Raw genomic sequence first — 23990 nt, 5'->3', positions numbered from 1 at the left:
AAGCTCTTTATTGTTCTCATACTGCCTGTGCTGTAGCACCTCTTTTCACCCTCTGGTGAACCGCCGCGAGATGTCCCGCCCCTTAGCCTATAACGTACAATGTGTTGGAGCACCAGCCAATAGAAGTGCAAGTGTTACATAGTAATGTCACTATGTTACAGAAGCAAACAAAGGAGTCCAATGGATATGTTTCTGGCAGGAGGGGGGTTGGGGGAGAAAGTCAGGGATTTTAGCCTTTGCAGACCATTTATATGCACACAAACCTATTTAACACACTACAGGGAAGGTAAAACCTCAAAAAGAATAATAGTACCTCAACATTGTACTTGTATTTAACTTACTTTCTTTGGCCACTGGTTAGATTCATACTGAGTATAGTTTTAGTAGTTGCTTCCATTCTTTGTATGCTAAACTCAGCGAATCAACTCCCAACTTGTACATTAGAACAGTATTCATCTTCTGATTTAACTCTCGACCAGAAAGCAGAACATCTCGAACCCTTCCTTTAAAATATAGAGCAGTTTAACCCTCACAAGCTAGCTTGTCACATTTGGAAAACACAGACAGCGCCTGTGGCTTCTATTATTGGTCACATGATCCCAGGTTATTTGTCCCCGGAGGATCTCGCTCCACAGGACTATACTGTAAATCCCTCCCTGGTGCCTACAACATACTGTAGCTAGTAAAAATAGGCTTTATCTTTCCCTTTCAAAACGTATTCATGGCTTCAAAATCCCGTCACAACCTTTAAATATCTCTTACATGTACTAACCATTACTCTAAGTTCCATCTATTTTGGGAATACCAAGTTTTATTTTTTAAATCAATGGGGTTATGTTAGATAAAGGCTTGTGTCTGACCTCACACAGGCTCAGTGGTTTTGATTTTAATTCTTTGTTTGCAGCATCTCGCCACGTAAATCCAACCTTTCAACACTCACTCTCAGTAAAATATGTCTGTGTGATTCTGCATGTGTCTACAACAATAACATGTGACATCTGGTTCTGTGCGGAGTTGGCTTTTCCCGTTCTCTGCAATGTAACACTGTTTATACAGCTGTGTAAGACATCACGCAGGAGGAGAACAGCCGTAGCGCATATGTTTTTCAGCTTTTGTGACAGTGTTTGTTCTAATTGTCTCCATGCTTTTCCTCATATTTATCATTCTTTCGCCTCCCCCCTCTATCTCCCATCCATCCATCTCCTCCGTCTGCCTCCCTCTCAGACCTCGCTGATAATCTGGCTATGGAGGACTTCACCTTCCAGGAGCAGCTGCTGACCCCCGGCCTGGCCTCAGCCGGGGTCGGGGGGGCCTCCTCACCTGCGGCTCCGCTTTGGAGGGGCTCCCTGATCCCCGCCTTCCCCGTGACGCTCCTCCTGCTCCTGCTCCATCACCACTGACCAGTGCACTCACACCACCTCTTAGGATTCAATGCAAACTGTGGAACGGGAACTTTTTTAAATTCTGGTTCCCATTGTAAAGTCCATCAAAGGAAGCATGATGCTGCATTTTTATTTATTTATTTTAACAATTCATTCCAAATGTCCTCAACAAGCCTCATAAAGCACACCACATAAACCCAAGGCACTGTGTAAATAACAAACTCACCCTCGGGTTCACTCCCACTACAGTTATGACAACTTTTGGTCCCTCTTGTCTCAGCTCCTCATTCAGATTCGTCATAGAGCTGCAATTGAGGAGCTACTTTGGAGAAGAGACACACAACAGACTTTGAAAAAACACAAGCCCTAATGGAATAAGTAGGGAAGAAGAAGAACACTTTGCTACTCTCTTCCATGCTGGGGGGCTGTGAACTCTTTACTGAGCTTGAACCCTTATTTAATGCACTGTACCTTAAGATGCTCTGTTTCTACTTAAATCTCAATGTGTCCTTGTAATAGCTACATTATTTCAGACTGATTTCCTCACACACTCTCACCTGTCAGTGTTTGCTTTGTTTTGCAACGCTGATGATTTTATACAGTAACAGCACCATAATAAAAGTAACTCAACATAAGAGCTTACATCTCCCAATCAGCCTGGTAACTGTACAGATGTTTGTTTCTCTGTGTTGGTGCCATGTTTACAACAATGATATGTTCATTTTAAATGGTGGCATATTTGACAAGAATGTGTAGTTTGTGGACTGGACTGTGACGCACTGCTGCACATTTCTAGCTTATTCTTTAGCATTGTGGGTAAAGCGAGGAATAATGTGAAATATAAATATGTGTAAATTAATTTTGTAATACTGTCATTGAGCTCATACATTCAAAACATTTGGAAATTGTGTTTAATGATTTATTCTTCCATGTTTTGTTGCAACCAAAAGTCCTTATCTTGATTTTGTATTTGTTTTATATGATGATGATGTTGCAAAAAGGCACACAATAAAAATGTAAATGTATCCTAAACATTCTCATATGACTTGAGTAAGCAGACATGTGAGTCATGCTACATCCTTAGCACATAGCACAGCTGTAACTACAGTAGGGCTGGACAAATAATTGGCATATTATCAAAAACAAATATTAATAACAGAATCCAAGAAAAAAGGCAAAATATGTGTCCATTCTGAATGAAGTATTGTGTGCTCCAGAAATGTGAAAATCGCTGCAAAAAATGATCATCCCATTCAGTATTTCGAAACATATTAAAATGGCATTTCCTGTTGAAATAAATGCAACTCCATGGTTGAGGTCAAATAGTCTGTTTTGCTTAGGAACCTTCCTGTCACTATCATAGGTCACTACCATAGGTCACTACCCGATCTGCCCCCCTGCCCGATCTGCACTGCGCATGTGCGAGATGGTCCGCCATATTGGACAACTCCATACGGCAACTCTAATAGGACACTTGACACAGTGGCGTTTGGCAAAGCAGAAAAAGAACACCGAGAGATGAGTTATTGTTATTACAACGTGACTTCACTAATATTTAACAACTCTTTTTATTGGGTTCTTTTATTTGGGGTTACGTACATTGTCAGAATAAGTGAGAAATGGATTTAACTTCTGTTCTGCCATACATGATAGCTGTCTAACAGAAGTTAAATCCATTTCATAAAGCATAAAACGACAGCATCAGAGCACGGTGCAGAGTCTCTAGATGAGTTTACAGTAGTCCCTCGTTCTTATCAAACATCCATGTTGTAGTCCGCTGTATAGAAAACTGTAGTTTCCATAGTTTCCCCACAGCAGCAGACGCACATTCAGGATGTCCGCTGGCGCATGTGTTACTGATAACACTAACGACGGCTCTGTTCCATTCAGGTGCGTCAGAGAGCATGCAGAGTACCAGGTACACATGAACTGAATGCAGCCCTAATGAACGTGATTAGTCACACCTGTGTTTGTCACCAGAGACGGCTGCCATGAACCGACCTGTGATTACCGTTGGATCAAAATGAATGCCCAGTAATATGTTGTTTTTATTTTTTTCAGTTAAATGATGATGGGGATTATTATACATTGTATGGGGAAGTACAATGTATAATAAACTAAACTTGTTTTTGGTTTTGTGTTTTTTTGTTGTGTCTGCATAAGTTTTTCTTTATTGATGTGTCTAGTAAGAGCCGTGTTGGGGCATGGCGGCTTGGCTTGCAGGCCCAGAATGTAATTGATGTGTGTACTGTTGTGTGTTGATATTTGACTTCAATAGTCTAAACTACTCATTAAAATGAATATTGATTGGCAGTTTCAAGGAAGCCTATCTCCCAGAATGTTAAGACTGAACTTAATACACCTGTAAATTATGTTTTAAATCTTAATATTAAAAGATAACATTATTCATGAATCAGCAAAAAGCCAAGATAAGGCTTTGAAAAAAATCCTTTCTTTACACAAAAGCAAGTTTATCTACGGCAGGTGTAACAACTGTCAGACTTTAATTCAAATATTGCTAAATCCTGATTGGTGTGACTTCACCTTCTTTGAAAAGAGCCCCACCCACCCACTTACAACCAGTGTAAAGACCACTGACCAAAACAGGACGATCAGGAATCTGTCATTTAAAATAAGCAAAACTGAAATGTGTTTTCACGTCCTTTAACCTTAGACATGGAGGAGAGGAATCACACCTGACTACACCCATTATTACAGGAGGGTGTGGTCTTCTGCTTCTTTACTTGTGACCACACCCTAAGCTGATGTAGTGCTGAGTTCTGAACTGCAAATGGCATTACAGGCAGGATTTTCACCCTGAGCCTGAAAAGTGAACCACCAATGCATCGTGGAGTCTTTTGGGTTGTTTATTTTTCTCTTGCCTAACAGGTCAAACAGAGATATGGTGAGGTCATGTCAAGGTTCTTACTTTGCAGCAACAAAGTATCAATCAATATCATGAACAAACGCATCTAAGTAACACATCAGCAGTAAATGTCAGGTTTTGCTGTCAGTTCCTCAGAATCAAAGAGTGGAGGATACTTCCTAGACTTTGCACAGCTTTCAGCAATCAGGCAGTGATCCATTGGACAAACAACACATGCCTGTTTGTACACCAACAGTGGCCACAGTTCACCAAATTGAAACGCAACATGTTTTGTTTAAGGGGAATGACGTCGACTTATTCCAAAGTGGAAAAACTCTTATGCTTTCTGTTTAGGCATATAACCCACAGTTACAGTATTTGGAAAAGGCAGAACCTGCAACACACACAGTTCTGTACCACTAGTTTTTATCGTTCAGAGTTTCCTCAGTTTCATTTTTTTTGCTTTCCTCTCTGGGGTTTTCTGTCCACATTTTATGATAACAGGATGTTAAAATTAGAAAGCCCGATCATTTTAAGAGAAAACAACCATTATTGCAACTACTTCTCCTATGCATAGGCATGCTATAAACATCATGAGGGGTGTCTTTGCTAACAAAAACATACCTATTAAAGACTATAGTATAAACAATTTTAATTTGAATATAAAATCTTTCTTATTATTTTCTAAGGCAACAATCTTTAGTTACAAGACAAATGAGACAAACCCTTTTACGCGATAACGTAAGAAATGTTAAAATTGTACGTGTAGGGGTTTTACGTTAGCATTGTGCTAGACCTTTGAATCGCCATACACATCTCGGATGCATGGCATGTTCTTAACATTATAATATGAAATCAAACTACAACCTTAACTGTAATCAGCAGCAGCCTATTCATATCTTTTTTATTGTGAATAGAGAAAATAAAAACGTACTTATAAAGGTGCAATTCTGCCAACCACAGCTAGCTTGTTCAGTTTAGTTTTTTTATTACAAGGGATTGATGTTGACAAAACAAACAAGAGGAAAACATTGACCAATCAAGGCTCTAAAGCGGGATTAAGAATGGTGACATCATCTTCCTACATACAGCTACAGCTAATTATTTAGCTCTAGATTTGAAAAACTGTGACAGAAAAATGGCGAACAGCGTTGATGAGGTTGATGCACTTGTATGCGTTGTAATACGAATTAATGAAATACATTTTAACTATATCTTTTTATATTTTGGGAAGAAAAACTATTTAGTTTTATTGTAACTGATTCTAACGGAATAGAAACTAAAATGATTTGAAGGAAAGTGACGCAACAAGTTTTCCTGGTTTGTTGAAGGACATTTTGGAAAATGCATGTGTTCATTAACTGAGGTGACAGTCGGTAAGCTAAGTTGTTAAAGAAACCAAAAACATAAAATGAGATCACCAAAAAAACATCTGAAACACCCTTGAATGTTACATATTGACATATTGAGCAATTTTGGGTGGAATTTTCCTTTATCTGCAAGGAAAAAATATTAGTGAGAAAATGGATGGCAGGCTACAGGGGTTATGAATAGGACACATGATGTTGCAAGTCTATATGTTACTTTATGTGCATTTCACCCTCTGATCCACTTCAAAGCCCTTCAGGAATCATATAATTTATGTTCCTCTGGAGTGTGCTGGTAGTTCTCCAAAGCCTCAAAGCAGCATGTGTTATTCTCTGGATCTGTATTTCTCACTCCTAGAAGATGATGAAGCATTCTGGGCATAAGACGTGCTCTCTGCATCTCTCTCTGTGGGGTTCCTACATTAAACCACATTAGTTTTCCCCCTGGAGTCACCTTAGCCAGGTAGCAGACGCCGCCCGCAGCTCCACAATGAGGTTCATTAGTCCTAATTGTTTGTTTTTTGTCTCCTTCCTTAAAGCATGTCTACTTTCTTAACAAGGTCAATCACTCACAGCTCCTCTCATAACACGCCTGTCACTACAAACACACTTCAACATTTCTGTGTCCCGGCGCTCGGCTGTAACTTTTCACACCCACGCACCCTCTGCTCCCCAGATCCAGATAAAAACGCCATTGTTATCCAGCTGTGCTTTTCTCTCCTTGACTGGATTGCTGCCTTTAACATGAAAAAGAGAGGCTGATCATTAGGAGATGAGCAAACGCTGGCTGCAGAGAGAGCAGCAGCTCACCCAGAATGAGTTGGGGGGGGGGGGGGGGGGTGGTTATACTCTGAATGCTAATGCAAGGCTGGAGAAAGGGCAAACAGGCCTATTGAAATGCAGAGTTCACATGTTTTCTTAGGGTAATATTGGGGCAATGTTGGAACGGCAAGCATTATGGGAGTGAAAGGTTAATTTGATGTTAGTCAGCAGGAACAGTGAGAATAGCTGACTATCAGGAATTGTTGCATTTTCTGCCTGAGTGATTGACTCCCTATGAATATGTATTTCATGGCCACACAAAGATGTTTGGGCTTGGGTACATTGACAAGCCAGACAGTTCACCAAGCCTAGCATATGAATTAAAATAACAATGATATTCAGGTGCTTAAGTGCATCTGCTCCCAGTGCCATTTTCTTTTTTTTTACCAAGCTGGATGTTGGAATTCCTCTGCCAGAGAGAAAAGCCTGAGACATGTCACGTCGTTCAAAGCTCATTCACGTCTAATTACCAAGGCACTGGACCATTTTCTTACCTTTTGTTGGCCCATTGAGGGGAGCGCCGGGCCCACGCTCTCCCATGCACACAGCTCCAGCATCCTCCTCCTCCTGCTCCTCAGAAACCCCTGGCTTCCCCTGCAGCAGCCGCAGTCACACAGAATGAATGGAGCCGCCTGAGGAATGTGGACACAAAAGGAGGAATGTCATTCTGCTGAGTGCTACCCCCCAAACCAATGGACGTGCACACACACACACACACACACACACACACACACACACACACACACACACACACACACACACAAACACACACACACACACACACACACACCAGCACCCCACAAGTCCAGGCATGTTTAAACGCAGGGGGTAAAAAGTCTTATTATGGCTTCTTTTTTTTTAATGAGGGGATTTACGTACAAGACATTTGCACAGTCCCATAATCGAGACTGAGTCAGAAAAGATTTCTAAAATGTTGCATTTCCTGTTGATTACGATTGACCAGAGGACACAGGAATGGATGAGTTCTAAGTTTGTTTTTACATGTAATTGATTGTCCTATCAGATAAGCTTCAATTACTTTTTTTTCCAGTGTTACAAGAAGAAACAAGTTGCAATGAGCGCAAAGATCATGGACAGAAAACAGCATGACGGCAGATTTAACAAACTGCTCCTGAGAACAGGGAAAAATAAAACACTGGTGCAAAAACACAAGAGAAATATGAGTGAAGGAGACAAGAGATATTCTCAGACTAGGACATGGGGAACTTTTAAGTATCTGTTGAACAGATGGTCATTTGAAAAAGGATGAAATTATTCAGTCAGATGAAGCGAATTGTTACAGTTTTTTCTATTTGTCTCTAAATGTGTACGCTGATGCTTTCACAGCAGCTAAGATGTGCTCAGCAGAGGTTTGGAGTGACTAGATTTATTTAAAATGCAATGGAGGGATGCTCACGTGGTTTATGTGTCAAAAAAACCAAATACGTTGCCCATTATCTCCCAGTGATCGTCCTGGGGTTATACGGTGGCCGGCAGGGGTAAACACGATACAACGGCCCAAAACACTTATATTAGGAGAAACGCACCGCAATTTAAAAAACGATTAAAATATCAAAACACAAATGTGACAAAACACATGAAAATGAAGAAACATCTTCACCAACTTGAGAACACATGCTCAGCATTTAGTAAACATTCACCAACTTGAAGGAACATGCGCAAACTAAAAGCGCTGCATAGACAAAGCGCTGCAAATACAAAACGCTGTAAATACAAAACGCTGACACTCAAAAGTAATGCACACAGCTGGGACCAGAGCATTTGTTGACATTCAGGAATTATAAAGATGGCCAACTGTCAACTTTGCTGTAAACTCACCTAAAATGTAAGTTTCATTGGCTTATTTCAACAATGTGATCGCATGATTCCTTTTGATATAATTGCAGATCTGATGTAAGCTAGCTAGCTAATGTAGCTAACCTGGTCATTTGTAATATAGACCTACTGAAAAAACACTTATAATTATTGAACAAACTAACAATATTGACAGTTGGCCAACTTTGTAATCCATCAACAAGTGCTCCATTCCCAGCTGTGTGCATCAATGTGTGTATCACGTTTCCGTTGTGTTTGAGCTTCATGCAGCGCTTTAAGTAAATGCATAACATGTGTTATACATTTGATCATTCTTACAATGTCATTGTCATCTCAATCCAAGTGTACAGCTCCCAGTAGACTGTTTACTGTGGTTTACAACACTAGCTGTACTATATGTCAGGCAGCTGCATGTTGGTCTGACCCGTGTTTGTGTCAGAACCGGGCCTGTAATTTTGCCTCCATGGTTACTGTTAATATCCGCCAGCTTTTTAATCCCAGGCTTTTAAACAAACTAAGATGTATCGGATCATAAATGCTCAGCAGAAATAACACATTTGTAGGAAATATGTCTTCTGCTCTGATGTTATGTAAATTACTTTCATGCAATAAAAACATTTGGCGAGCAGTTTGTCGAATAAATAATGGCTTGTTGTTGAATTTCTCATCACGGACAACCTTCAATACACAATTAAGTGGTTTTCAACCCTCTAATGATCTTTGGGGTACTTCCAAAGGGGGGCTAGGGAAAACAGTTTATCACCACATTATTATCACTTATTTAACATTAGGACAGACCTTCAGTTCAAAGGATTTTTATCTCTGTGGTTATCTCCTGTCTGACAGTAAAAACAGATAAGAATGCCCTCTCAAACACAGGTCAGATGGGGGTCTGCAGTAAAGAGATTTGTGATTTTGAGCACTTTTGGGTATCTGGTGTTTCCTTTCCTTATGTCATGTGGCCCAACAATAAGTCTTCATGCCACAGAGTAGCTCCACCCCTGCTTTTTCAAGACTGGTTTCCACCAGTCTAGACATTATAGAAAGGGGAAAAGAGAGAGAGGGATCCAGAGGGTTTGAAGTCCCTGCTTCATGCTCCACCCCTGGTGTTCCTGTTTTCCAGGTCTTTGTCCCCGGAACTTGTACTCTCTCCTGGGTGTCCACTAGGGTTTTCTGCTCGCATCTGGATCTCAGTACGACTAGCCTACAGTCCAGTGTCCTACAGAAACCACGGCCTCTCCTCAAGTTTGGAAAGAAAGCAAGAAGAGAAAGGAAGAAAGAGGAAAAAGACACCATCTCGGCTACTTTCCCACCGTCTCTTCTCTCCCCTGGTTTATACGTCCATCGCGGCATTGAAGCAATTCTGATATTCTGATATTCTCGCCCTCGCAAACTTTTTTTACATGTTTGAAAACTATCATTTCGTCGCCTTTTTGTGTTTTTTCGATTGAGTCTGGAACTCGACATGTATCGCATATTTCCTTGCTGTTAAACGAACGACGTTTGAGCAGTTTTCACGGTTATTTTCGGAGTTGTTCTCCCTGAAGTTGTGTAAGCGGTGGCCTGAGCTGTGAATGAAGTATCTGTTGAAGAAATCAGCGCGTCTCCATGAGGAAACTCAGCGTGGGAGTCGCTGAAACTCTGTGCTAGTTATACACACCTGAGCGACTATACTTTTTTATTTTTTACTTTTTGTGCTGTTGTTTTTAAGTGACACACCATGAAGCCGCTGTTGGTGTTGTGTGTAGTTTGCACGCTGGTTGTGTTGTGTGTGTCGATGACTGCGGAGCAAAAGTTGAAAAACTGCAACGACGTCCGCGCGGCGTACAGCTCCAAGGGCTTCAACGTCAACGATGTTCCCAACAAAGGAGTCAACGGTGAGTTTTATTTTATTTTAACAAGTTTAGCCCTGTTATTAACCTGAAATACTGTAGTCTAGAAAGTAGTGTTTCCCAAAGTGGGGGGCGAGTACCCCCCCATGGGTCCTACAGAGGTTCCCCGGTGGTCCTTAGGCTAAGGATAACTTTTAGGCTAGCAGCATTAGCATAATGTGGCACTGTAACGGTCAGGTTTTTGATTTAGCATTGTGAGCTTCTCAATTACAGACAACACTGTTAACTTGTCAAAAGTCATAACCAGTGTTGCAATAACAAATACTATGATCTTAAAGTACTCCACTACAAGTAAAAGACCTGATTTCAAAATAGTATTTAAGTAAAAGTAAGCATTAGCTTCAAAATACTCAAAGAACTCATTCTGCACAATTACCTATTTCAGAATAATATAAAATACAGAGCCTATTTTACATAACCACAGACTTATCAAAAGTAAAAGTACTGTTGATGTATATTGGATCTGTTCACAGTATTATATCATTAGGTTGATTGTATCTTGTTTTTATTCATGTAAGAGCATTTTTATATGGACCACATTTTAGATACCAGTGTTGATTACAGTTAGAGTACAGTACTGCAATATACCATATCAGAATATAATGTGTTTTTGCTCATAACTCACTTAAAGGTTTTCCAGAGGCTTTTCATAAATACCAAATCTAAAATGTAATAACGTTTTTTCATTGACATTACAAATAAACTATGTCCCTACAACAAACAGTTAAACTGTCACTTTTGAACATGGACATTTTGTGCTTCTTTCAAAGTCTATATGAAAACATGGTTCATCATGCATACATATTTATATATTTTGTTCAAGTGTTAAATATTACAGTGCATTGTTAAGTTTGGGCGAAAGAAGCAGTGGAACATTTGGGCATGCATTCCTCAGTCTAAAAAGCCCCTCAAAGCTCCAGTGTTTAAATATAGTCCTCGTTTAGGAAATACTTGTAGGTAATTCATAACAATAAAGGGTATAATAAACACACAGGCCGTGCTCCCAACTGAAAGAAGCCTGGCCTGTGTTTATTTTCAGGCTTCCTTAGAGACTCTATGGTTGTGAAGTGCAGGCAGCCTGCCGTGATTTAGTAAACATTCCTGTGCATTGTGAACAAGGCTTTTGGATTGTATTCCTCTCAGCGCTTCTCAGATTTTTGTGGTTTAAAACATTTTCTGTGTAGGCACATGTTGTTCTCCTACATCTGCAACCAGTCTAGATTGCAGGACAGGATGTTATGCAGCCACGAAGAGCGTATGGTAATACATAGGAACTGCTATGTTTATAGTCCGGCAGAGGTGAGAAGGCAAATCAATTTAACTAATCACAAGTTAAACCCAAGTGATGGAAACTTACATAGGGGGGCTTTTACACTGAAGGCTTGAGGGGAGCAGGGGAAGGGGGTCGGGTTTGAAATTCCACTGTGCCTTGCATACTTTAAATCCCTCCCTTCTCTCATTTCCCTTTCATTTATATGGTGGTTAAAATGAATATGCACAGACATATTCAAACTCCTAAATTCAGTCCAGTTTGGTTGCCAGTTTTGCAGTGGCTTCAGCATGACCTTCTTGTTCAAAACTACAGAAGTAGGTCACCCGGACATGACCCCTGTCATGTAGGTGGCTTGTATTCTTTCTTTTTTAAAGGCATATTTCCCTAATTGGAATGAATAATTAGCCATTTCCAAACCTTCTCACCTTAAACCTTTCAGTTGTTTTCACAGCTGACAAGGGTGTCCAACTTGTAAGTGTCCTCTTAATTGTACTGATGTCTTTTATTAGTTAACTCTGCATCGAAAGAGTATGTTCAGCCTGTCTTTTACAAATCCCATGCAGGACAATTAAGTCCAATCATTAGAATTTGAGTTCATTAGAATTTGAGTCGGACATAACTGTCAAAGAAGCTGAGGACTTATTTTTTCCTGCATTTCACACACGTTTATAGGTCCCTTTTGTTTTCTGCCTGTATGTCTTTGTGATGCTAAATGTCATTGAGAGTACCCTAACATGTCTGCGTTAGTCTGACTTAATTGTCTTGCATCTCTGGGTTTTGAAAGAAGGATCTGAATGAAGGCCGTTTTATTGTGCAGGTTTGTATGCTATACACACGTGCCTTTTCCTTACAATAGGCTCCTGGTGTATGTCTGGGCCTCAATGAGCAGCTCTTTGTCATTGAAAGAGACTGAGATAATTGATCCATAGAAAGCAACAAGGTCTACTGTCATTAAAGAGAGTTGGGGGTCTGCAGAAAGCAAAAAAACCATACGGAAGCTCTTCAAATGTTTCAGTTGCTGGGTAGGAATGCCTCCAGATTTGTCAGAGAATTAGGTCTACATTTTGTAATGCATTGAACTCCAAACATGAGTTCTCTTCTTATCATAACTGTTCTCTAATTGAACTGGATGTGAGGTTACAGAAGGGTTAGACCCTTAATTTCCTGCATACTTAAACCACAATTTTAGTTTAAAAAGTTAATAACCGAAGTTGCAGATCATTGGAAACGGCAGTTTCACTTCCAACATCTGCAGAATTTCAAATACTCCGTATAAGATGCAGTAAAATAACTTTGATCCACATCCAGACTGCTGGATCAGAATATTTCCCTGAAATAATGGGCCCCTGTGATACAATCCAACCATAACTGTGCAGACTTTTGGAGCAGACACACTTTGAAAATTATACAGTATCTCTGCAAGTTGTCACAGAAGGAGTTTTTAACATGTTTACCTCCTTTGATACACGCATCATAAATCAGGTTGGTGGAATAATATGAGTCTTATTAGAGACGCAGGATTAAATCTTGTGTTTCATAACCACAGACATCTTGTGTTATTGTTGGCAGCGCGGAGATAAAATGTTTGTTACCATTCAAATTACCAACGGGCTCAGCCAAAGCCAGACTTTAGATTCGGAAAATATGTTTTAATGCAGTTAAATTCAAATGGAAACCCTGATTACTTTGGCATAGACAGAACTAAGTCATACAGAGGAAGAGCAGTTGGAAATTCCTCGTTGATCCCATGGAATCAAACTCTTACCGCTCACGTGGCAGCAGTTCAAGACCTCATTTCAAACTTTTCTTGTCTCAGAGGATGATTTGTTGAGGGCCTGTGGTTGAATACCTCATTTAAATGGGAAATAAATGAAGATCTAATGATGACAGATAAATAATGATAGTAATCGTAGAGAATGTAAATGGAGGTTTAACTCCCTGAACCTATCAGCTAATGGAGTGTTGCAATCCTAAACCCCATAAATAAGTTGGCATTTCAGCATTTCCTGGTAGTCTTGACTTAAAATCAATGTTTTTTTAATGTGTTTAGATGCCTGTAATAAGGTCTGTGTTTATTACAAGCTTTTTGAGATTTTCACGTTTTGTTCTAGAACTTAAATACGTAAGAAAATATGACACTTATGAATGTCTGAAGCTTTTTCGCGTCTAAAAAATTGATTGTTAACGAGTAACACGACACACCAGTCCAAATGTACCTTAGCAGCGGTGATGTAAAGCCATGCAACTGGGATGTAGTATGTTTTATAGCCTAAGCTTACATAGCATATTCACTTCTGGTCATGGCATTTATGCTACAACTTCTATACAAATATATCAATATGTGGAGATTATCCTGCTGAACAAAACATGGCTTATTCGTAGAGAATATTTTCTGTAATATTCCAAAATCCAATTGAAAAATCCATTTGACTTCTGCTGAGAGACCCCTTGCTGTGCTTACTTTAGGGTCAGCCTACAAAAATAGGTCATCACTGCACCCACTGTAGTGTTTATTTTGTCTCAACAGTTATATTTGATACCGTCATAAATGTTCAAAGGTATCCGCTAAGTAGGGTTACACAGTTGAAACATGGACTCTTCAGGCTCACAGCCGTTAACACTGACCAGATTGGTATCTGCCATGTCAAAGGCTACTACATGGCAGGGCTGGACACTGCTTACTGCTCTTCAAGGGAAATCTGTTTTGGTTTACTCTGGCAGTGGGGCTTGATGTCATGCTTCAGGTATGGAACAATGGCAGAGATCAAAGAGAAGAGGGTCGTTTTTCCCTCTCTTCAGCACGAGGAGCGTCCCCGGCTCATAATCAGTTCAGTGCATTATGACTGAAACTCAAAGCGTGCATGACCTCAGTGCGTTGGCCTCCCGGTAAGCTTGAGACATTCTGCAGCCTCTCATTTTGAGAACTCCTTCCCCCTTAGCCGGTGGCTGCAAGCCCTGCATCTTCACGGTTCTGGAAATATCAGGTTGTGTTATTGCAATGACATTCAGCAGATAAGATAAGAGCAGGGAACTAGGGCACACACACTCGTCTGCAGGAGCTTTTATAGCTCAAAGACCAATATTTGAGCGGCTCTGCTCCGTTCAACTGCAGCCTGGTATTTTAACACCTGTAATAATTAACTAATAAACCTGCAGCCAAGTGTCTTACTCACCTCGCAAGGTCAATCCCATAAAACTCAAACGGCCCTCTTTGTTTTATGTGAAACACTTTGCAAGTCTTATCATTAAGAACCACTTTGGTGCTGTTCTCAGCAATGACATTTCATTTGCCAGTCATTTTAGAAAGTGGTAGTTCTGTAATAGTTGTAGCTTGGCCAAATTGAAAATTCTCACAAAAAGACCCAAAGCAGCTAACCGAAACAGAAAGGTGAGGTTTTATGATCAGGGCATTGTTCATCCTGATATCTGTTTTAGAAACATGCCGCTTCTTCCTGTTCCTGCAGCCAGGGAGGTCAGGAGTCCAAAACAGATAAAGTCGTTTCTGTTGTAGCAGATATTGAATCAAACGGTAAAGCGATGAAGAGTATCCAATGGTGGCTTTTAAAATGTGCAAATTGGTATGTTGTGTGGTATGAAGTTGAGATGTGGATCTGTTTTTGTACACTTTCTTGAAGACATATTATGTTTGTCAAAAGAACAAATAAATGACGTGTTAGAAGTTGTTCAAGAAATTGACAAGATGCTGTACTTTTTCTTATTTGAAAACGCAGTATATTTTAACTTCCAAATTTCCAACAATTATAACTGCGGGCTATGTTTTCAAAAGATACGACACCGTTACATGCTCCTTTTCTTCTTTTTCAATTAGTACATAAATGAAGAACAATGTTTAAAGCGCAAACTGGTTTCGAGCCAGGCATAGAGGATCAAACAGATTCAGGTGTGTCATTTAATCTACGTCCCACCCATAGGTGTGGTCACAACCAACGGTAAGTCCACACATTCGAGCCTCCCTCATCATGATAGTCATAAGGAGAAACTCAGTGCCGTAAAACTACATTTAGGATTAGACTTGAAAGAACATTACACCAGTAGCAAATGCACGAGTCTTGAATCTGTGGTAAACGTAATACTTTGTAACATTGAAATCTGGATTTCATTTAAGAAAGAACGCAACCATTTTCTTTCAAACTAAGTCAAATTGAAATCATAAATGTTTTTGTTTGGTTGCTTTGAGTCTAAATGAAAAGTTCTTCTTAGCACAACATCGTTCTGTCCCAAGAGGAGTAGGTTGCACAAACATTAATATCAATGATTGATTTGAGGAGAAAATGAAGAACACATGTGTGTGGTGGGGTTGATATTAAATAAAACCCCAACATTTAAGCCAGAGCATGCATAGTAATTCCTGGGACATTGGATATGCTTTTGCAACCTTATATGCCTTTTTGAAAAACAGGTGTTGATGAAAGTTTTCTTTTGACAAGCAATTGCTGTACTTTTTGTTCAGGCGTTATCAGATATTCATTTGAACCCCTGGGCAGGTCAATGTAACCATTCATATTTTTGGGGTTTCGCCCCGCTAGGATCCTCGGAGATCAGTAAAGCAGCGATAATGTGATGGTTCCTGTTGCTCTCTGCCCTCTCTCTATATGTGACATCTCCTCCTCAACTGTTTGGTGAGCCTTCAGGATAATTGAGTTTAGGTATCATGAGGTTGAGCTCTTATGAGCCCGGGGGAGCCTGGCTGTGTCTCTCAGCGTCCAGATGGGTCCAGAGGGAGGGAGGGAGTTAGGGGGGGGGCAGCTACACGTGCCTGCCAGCTCTGCTCTATCTCACCGCTCTTATCAACTTCCTGCAATCGCAGCGTTGCAGCTTGGAGATCAGGGCTAGTGGTGTCCTGTTCTGCTCTGCCAGCAACAGCTGCCTTATCGTCGCTCCCAAACAAATGAGCTTATCACTGCGTCCCAAAAAAAACAGACAGTGGAGGGAAGACGTTCAACAATGGTTCTTAAACTACCAGGATTTGTTATGTAGGGTTCCCCCCGATGGATGAAATGTCATTCTAGATCTGATTTGATGTTCTAGTCACCTCGTTTTTGGACTGTGGATTCTTAAGTTTCCCTCTCACGCTCATTTAGTATGCTCCAAGTGTAGCTTCAATTCAATAGCCGTGTGTCGACTGAGCGTCCGTAATTCCTTCTGCATCCTTTGCTTTGCCCCCCCAAAATGGCCAAGTGAGCGACAGATCAGTAGGGGGTGGATGCTGTGTGTGGGAACATTTGAGCACCCCCTTTTTAGTCCAGCCTGCTCGAGCAGTTCACCCCCCCTCCCTCCTTCATCGCCACATTCCTCACCGGACCACCAAGACCCGCACATAGGGAGCTCCGGAGCTGGGAAAAACACACGGCAACAAAGAGGGACTCTCGGAAAAAGAGAGGGGGGATTTGACTGACAGGAAAGAGTATGGCACCAAGTTTATCTGAATATCCAGGAGAAGTGCTGGGCCAGGCAGGAGCCATTAAGTGTGTGTGTGTGTGTGTGTGTGTGTGTGTGTGTGTGTGTGTGTGTGTGTGTGTGTGTGTGTGTGTGTGTGTGTGTGTGTGTGTGTGTGTGTGTGTGTGTGTGTGTGTGTGTGTGTGTGTTGTGTGTGTGTGGTGTGTGTGTGTGTGTGTGTGTGTGTGTGTGTGTGTGTGTGTGTGTGTGTGTGTGTGTGTGTGTGTGTGTGTGTGTGTGTCAGGCTTAGGGAATCTGGGGAGGTAACTTCATGCACTGACTCATCGCGGTACAGTCATACAGGCATGTACACACAGCCTGCTCCTCATCGAGCACCATGTCTGTCTAACACAGAACACTGTTTTAACCAGAGGGCCCACATTTGTTTGGCATGAGTGGCCCCAGTTAAACTTGACTGTATCATTTGGTGGATCTGAGAGAAATCATGATCTGGCTTTGTGGTTGGAGTTGAGGGGAGCGACCCCCTGAAACTCCTTGTTAACACGTCGTCCCGTTTGCACGCTGTTGAAGCAGGGCGTCTCTTTTTTTTCTTTTTCTTACTCTGTCCCGTCTGACAGTTCATTTTCCTCTCCCCCTTCTCGCTCTTTAGCAGCACCTCTGGGAGGTTTGGTTTCATTCCTAACCTTTCCTTTCTTCGTCATCCCTGGTTGACTTCCCCTTCTTTTTCACCATCAGTGGTGGTTTACTGCTTTTTTGCTGGTATCAAGCCCTCTCTTGTCTGCTTTTAACCTTTTCTCAGTGCAGAAGAAGGCATTTTAGATGATGAACATGACAAAAATACACCTCCTCCCTTTTTAACACACTTTGTTTAGAGTTTTAAATGTTAAGTAGGCACTAAAACAAATGTTCACCTGTGATACCAAGTAGAGGAGTACACTATAACTTTGTATCAGAGAAAAGTATTTCAAATCTGGCTCGCATGCAGTGTTTGGTAAAGTGACTTGGCGCACGTAAATACCAGTAGAGGAAGTTTTATCCCAAATTATATATTAAGTATTTGTCTCCGTGTCTAGTCTTAGACCCCCATGGGCCCCATATCAGGCTGGAATATCATTGAATTCATCACACATACTACCTTTATCCTTTTGTGCAGTCGATGCTTGGTGGTTTAATTTATTTGTTCCTCTGATATTGGAGCCTCTTTGTTTTCTTTTGTGTTAATCACTCGGGCGCTGGTGTTGCTCAGCCAGCTGTGAGGAGTGTGGCGAAGGGGGCCGTGGGCTCTGATCCCAAAACTGCAGGGGTGGAGTGTGAACCCCCTCGTCTGACACGACAAGGCTCCGCTCTCTCACTGAAATCATTGCGCCGCGCAGCAACCAGTGGGAGGGGAGCGCGGTTTATGATGTAGGTGTAACTCAACCAAGGTTAATTGATTTCCTACGAAGCCGCAGCGGGATGGATGTCCGTGTTGATTGTCGTGATCATCATTAGGAGTCGCCAGAGGCCCATGCGGTAAGGGAGAGCGGCGAGGGAGCGAAGCCAGGGACTGGCCTGGGTGTTTGGGCTGAAACCCCAGCGCTGGGTGCTGGCCAGGCGAGCTATAATCCCTGCTAATTACTCCCAAGGCCTACATCAAGACTCCCACTGACGAGGAAGTCACTCACACTTAGCTCACTTTTCCAAACTGCAGTTAGCATAATAGGTTTTCTAATATTTACTTAATCCCCCCGTGTGTTGCTCACTCTTGCATGTATATTAATATAAATGATATTGTTGTAGATCAGAAACCCCACTTTAGTTTTTTTTCTTCCTTGCTTTTCCAAAGTCCTTTCTTCTGTTAAACAAAAAACTCCTGACAAGTCTTTGGCAGCTTCACACATCTTTGTGAATTTGACTGACGAGTTGATGCCATGTGTTAAAAGCAGGTCATCGCAACACAAATTTAAAGCATGAGGAAAACAATGGCAGACGTCTTGCTGGCTGAGCGCGGGTAAGGGAAAGGGAGGGGAAAAGCGCACACATGAAAGGATTAAATAGTTTGTTAAATGATGGCTCCAAAGCTGCAAATCATTTGGTCAGCGTGTTTTGAGGGTGGTTTCTGCTGGCAGAGAAAGTTGCCGTTATGTGGGAAAGCGAGTCAGCGCGCTAGTACTCTACATCATCAGAATAGCAAGTAGCTTTGGTTTATCGAGAGTCGCTACATATCTTTAAGAGTGCAATGAGCCACCCAGACTGTGGCCCATTAGACCATTGTACCGTTGGGTTTAGACTTTCTCGTCCCTTTGACAGTCCGCGATGAGTGCTTCTCTTCCCACCGCCCCTGCCGGTGTCCAGTTTCGTAAGACCCAACAGGTATATCAGAATCTTTGTTGCCCTTTTGGAGCTTTGAGCTTCCAGAAACCTGATCTTGTACCTGACCTCATTCTGCCTGGGGGGCTGCGTCGGGCCCCGTCCTGCCTCAACATCTGGTGGACTTCAGCTGCTTTTGGATGTCTGTTGTAAACATTGTCAAAGAGCTCCCTGTCCTTAGGAGGGGTTCGCTGGCTTTTACTGGAAACCATGAAAAGTAATGTTTGCGTGTCAAATCTTTTTAAAAGCTCTCATATGTTTCAACAAAGTTGGATTTTTCAAATTCTTTTATGTGGAGTTGGAGGAGGGTTGTCATTTGTTATTTGGAACTTGCACTTGCATATTTGACAAGGCCACAAAGACAGGTTTTTAGTATAAAGCCCCTTTAGATAGTCTAATGCGCGTCTCTGGAGCAGTGTGTGAGAACATCTGAAAGAAGGCCCATTTGTAGACTCAACAGTAGTCCATTTCTCTGACGGCACAACAGTGTTTGTGCAGGGTCCTGTGGAAAAGCACTTGGCCTTAAGTAAAGAGTGTTTTTCATTTTCTCCTTTTTAAAGTGTGTTTTCATTTGTGTGCCATGAGTCAGTGGAAAGACGGAGGGCTGGTGCAGAGGGACAAGCCAGGAAGGCCTTTTGTTTCTCTTTTTTCTCTCCTCCTCTTCTCTTCCCTTGTGATAATCACGCTGTGCTGTAACTTGTCCTATCTGTTTGTCTGCCTGTCTCTGCAAATCTTAAACATAACACTGTGTCTTTCACTCGCATTTCCTCGCTCACACACACACACACAAGGACAGGGTTGAAGCGTCAAAGGTGGAAGCTGTAGTAAAAGCACTAGATCAAACACGGCATCTCTGCGGCTCATCAAAAGACACATAACCTGAAAGAAAGATGTGGAGAGGGTGAAAGAGTAGACCAGCTGTTGACGTGAATCATTGCCTCCAACTCCCTCTGATGGATGTTGTTAAGAAAAGATTCCCAGCTGAGGGACGCTAGGAAGGGAAAGTTGCTTTTTCCTGTATGTATGAATCTGAAGTCCATACATTATGTGACTCAGGCCCTCATGTTAAAACCATCTGGCTGAATGCTGAGGCCCGCACAGGTCTTTATGGCAGTCCAGACAATCTCCAGTGGTTGCTGTATTTACCAGAAGGAAGTCAAACAAGTTGCACTAAGTTTTTGTGGAGCCTGCTATAAAAGCCTAAATTCAAGCCTGTCCTGAAGACAGACCTTTTGTTTGAAGTTTGAATTCCCCATAACTATGTTAACATGATTCATGGCGTCCAGCTCTTTTCATAAAGACCGAACTTGCACAGGTGTTGTAAGTTTGACCTCTCGTTTTTCATGATGCCATTTCTTTGTGTCTTTCTCAAACTCTTGAAGAACATAATGCTTTTTGTAGGCCAAGTGTGTACTGTGAAGTGCTAAGAAGGCTACTATAGTGTACAGCATTTGAGTGGATTGACACCGAAATCTGATTGAACTTGTGTAGATGAATGACCTCCAGGTCATGTAATCTTTCCACTCCGCTCCACTCTCTAATGTCCCGTTTCTTCAATTGAGCTCTCGCTCTTCTTTAATATATTTTCACAAAAAGATCTCTGCAAGATGCCTTCATTTCCTAGGTGGTGAGCTGTAGATCTTTGTTTTTTTTGGCTGGCACAAGAACCTTGCCCTGCACAGTTGAATCAACAGCCTCAGACTTCCTCCCACATTTCCACCCGGCTATCAAGAGACTTTATGGAACTCGCTTCATGCCACATGCACAACAAGAGGTCAATGAGTCAAACAAGGTCCTTTCTTTGACCACGAATGGTTTCATGTATTTTTGTGCAGCAGGTGAACTTTTGAGAGTGGTTGGAATTTGGTTTTCTGACTTGGTAAATGTTCTCTGGGAAGTCCAGGAGCGAGTTGAAACCCTGACAAAGCAGTGACCTGGGAAGTGGTGTAGGCAGGGAGCTTTTGTGTGGGGAGACAAAGCCGGAGATGCAGGGCCGGGACGGGAGAGGGAAACAAACAGACAGAGCGAGAGGCCAGGGCAATGTTGTGGAATCTCCCCAGGGGCTTCTGGGTAAATGTTCATGGATGACAGCGTTTTGGAATGTTCACAAACTGAGAGTTTTAATTGGCCAGAGGCCCGGACTGGTTTAGTAATCAGAAATGGACTCTGGTGGCAGAGGGCTCAGATTTACAGAGCCCCGTGTATGAGGGGTTTGTTTGCGAGAAAAAAACTCACGTCGGACAATACGTGGAGGATTTAGCACGGATAAACATTTTAATGTGACAATTTCTCACTCTGAATGACTCAGTCTGCATTTAGAGTTTTCTGTGAAGTAAATGTGTTTTTAAAAAGCAGATGACGAGACATGGAGATTGTAATGAGTTCTGCTCTGCCTCAGACTTGCCACACTTTCTCATCAGTCATGCCGTGTATACATTTTGGAAGTTTTGTGTTTTGACAGCTGTGTTTTGGAAGAGATTTTAATTCCCGATTTATTTATTTATTTAACATCATTTTACACAGACATTATCCAAAGCCCTGTGGCTGGCTGGTAGCTGAAAATACTCACTCCAGAGACTACTCTCCCCCTTAACCAACACTTCCTGCCTCATAAATGGATGTTGAGCATTGTTCTAAGAGTAGTAAATCTGTCATGTCACAAGCGGAGCAAACGTTTCCCGAGTTCACCACTACTGAGAGGCTTCCTCCCACAAGTAGATCCTGTTATTTATAAAGTTACCGAGGGTCCGTGTGATTGTTCTTTAATTAACCTCCAGCACTTCTGGTTGGCGCTGAATCATCATGGCTCAAATGACATTAGTGTCGTGGCTCATCATGTGAGGGATAGATGCCTTCTGGTCAGCTGACGGCATGCTGGCTGACAAACTAATGTATCAAAGCTACATGATGAACACTAAACGATGTATATAGAGGCAAAGGTCAGATGTCAGACTGCTTTGTTAGTTAGATTAAAGTTAGATATAACTTAGTTGTCAATGCACACAGACAGTTCCAGTAAAACAAAGTACAAAAAGATACAAAGATGAAGTAAAGTACAGAACGAACAATAACCCAATTTGTCGCGTTGTATTTATACAATTTCTGTATTTTATACAGAATATATTAAGTCATACGCCTATTTAACTTTACAGCCGTCTTTTATGGGACTCAGCTGCTCTCTATTACTATGTAATGGAAAATGAACAGTGAGCAGGATATTTGCAAAAGGAACTCTGTTAGGCTGATTCTTTTGCAACAATGTCACGCTCATGGTACATCGTCCTGCTTACTACACAGCTCCTTACTGAAGAAAGACACAAACAAGACTTTTATTGAGTTTAAATAGATTTTATAATTCCATGATCCCAAAATCGTCCATAGCAGCAATTTACTATTCAGAAATAACATTTTATTGTTATAAATATTATTGGGCTGTAATCACAGCCCAATAATATTTTCCTCATTAATGATGTGTTATTGCAACCAGCCGCAACCCATCCGCTATTCATTTATTTTCACGACTAGTCATGCTCACGCGCCCGCGGTTATATCTGCAACCCGTGCATCTCTAGTCTACATGTGATGGATTGAACTACAATGCTCTCCTTGGTTTATATGCAAGTCTGCATTAGATGACTATGGTGAACCTCTTGGGGAAAACGATGCTGTTGCAGCAGCAAGAGAAAACGGCTTATATTTATATAATATATATATATGGGCTCCAACACGGTCTGTACCAGCAAATATACAAATTCAGCATATGTGAACAATTAATCCAAATAGCAGCACTAAAATAAACTGAGGCAGACAGTTATGTTTTTATTAAGGCAGAAATGCAGATGTTCTGGTTGCAGTTTCAAACAGTCCCTGTAAAATATATTTGACTACTTCACTTTAAAAGTTTAAAACCGTCGCCCACTTCAGTTACATGTTTTACAGGCTACAGCCTAGTTAAGAGAGTGGTGCAATGTCTGAGTCATGGGTCAGCTGGAGCTTCATGATTAAAACTTGCCACTCCCAGAGGGGGGCCGCACATCTATAGCATGTCTTCTGGAGAACACGGTAGACGTCCAGGTGATGTAGCAACAGTCGCTCTGCAGGAGAGCTGCTTAACACTTAACTCCCATAACGCTTAGCCTGAAGTGAGGGAAATACTCAGATCCTTTTCGTATTGAGAAGTAGTTGTATAAATACAGCAATGTTGCATTCATTTCTCTACTTGTAAAAAAGTCTTGGCGTCAAAATATAGTCCAAAACCAAAAGTCCTCATTATACAGAGTGGGCATTTTCATATGAAATACATTATATTATATCACTGGATTATAATTGATGATCCGATAATGTCATTTTATTTTTGCAGCAGGTAAAGTTGAAACTGAATTTTAAACTTCCATGTATCCTAATTCATAATAAAACATCATCATTCATTAGTTAAATACATTTTTGTTTTAATAATAATAAACTTATTTCGCTGTCAAACATATGAATTACAGTTAAAAGTACAATATCCCAAGTTGCATAAAATGCAAATAGTCAAATAATGTACCTCAAAATTGTACTTCAGAAAGTTGACTATATTGCGTTCAAACATTGCGCTTGGCCAACATTCAAACCTCAAGAGCTAAAGTAAAGTGAGATGTCTTAAACTTTCAATAAACCCAATCAATCACTGATATAACATCAACTTGTCTGTCTTTACATGTTCTCCTCATTTCTTCTCACTGAGCAGCAGTCGAGTGAAACGCATTAGAGCCTAGAAAAAGACAGGTTTGGCAATGCTACCCT

At 41.3% G+C, this 23990-nt stretch overlaps 2 protein-coding genes across 2 annotated transcripts in view; both read left to right on the top strand.

Moving 5' to 3' along the window:
• Positions 1–3695, top strand: part of gpc3 (glypican 3) — a 192350-nt gene extending 188655 nt beyond the window's left edge. Inside the window, 1 exon segment of the mRNA XM_034223265.1 lies at positions 1225–3695. Coding sequence (XP_034079156.1) covers positions 1225–1400 — 176 coding nt within the window. The 3' untranslated portion in view covers positions 1401–3695.
• Positions 3696–9319: 5624 nt separating this feature from the next.
• Positions 9320–23990, top strand: part of gpc4 (glypican 4) — a 31827-nt gene continuing 17156 nt past the window's right edge. Inside the window, exon 1 of the mRNA XM_034223216.1 lies at positions 9320–10150. Within this exon, the coding sequence (XP_034079107.1) occupies positions 9994–10150 (157 nt within the window). The 5' untranslated portion in view covers positions 9320–9993. The remainder of the gene's footprint in view (positions 10151–23990) is intronic.

Source organism: Gymnodraco acuticeps, unplaced genomic scaffold (assembly GCF_902827175.1).
Source record: "Gymnodraco acuticeps unplaced genomic scaffold, fGymAcu1.1, whole genome shotgun sequence".
Classification (NCBI taxonomy): Eukaryota; Metazoa; Chordata; class Actinopteri; order Perciformes; family Bathydraconidae; genus Gymnodraco; species Gymnodraco acuticeps.
This window is presented reverse-complemented; position numbering and strand designations above follow the sequence as displayed.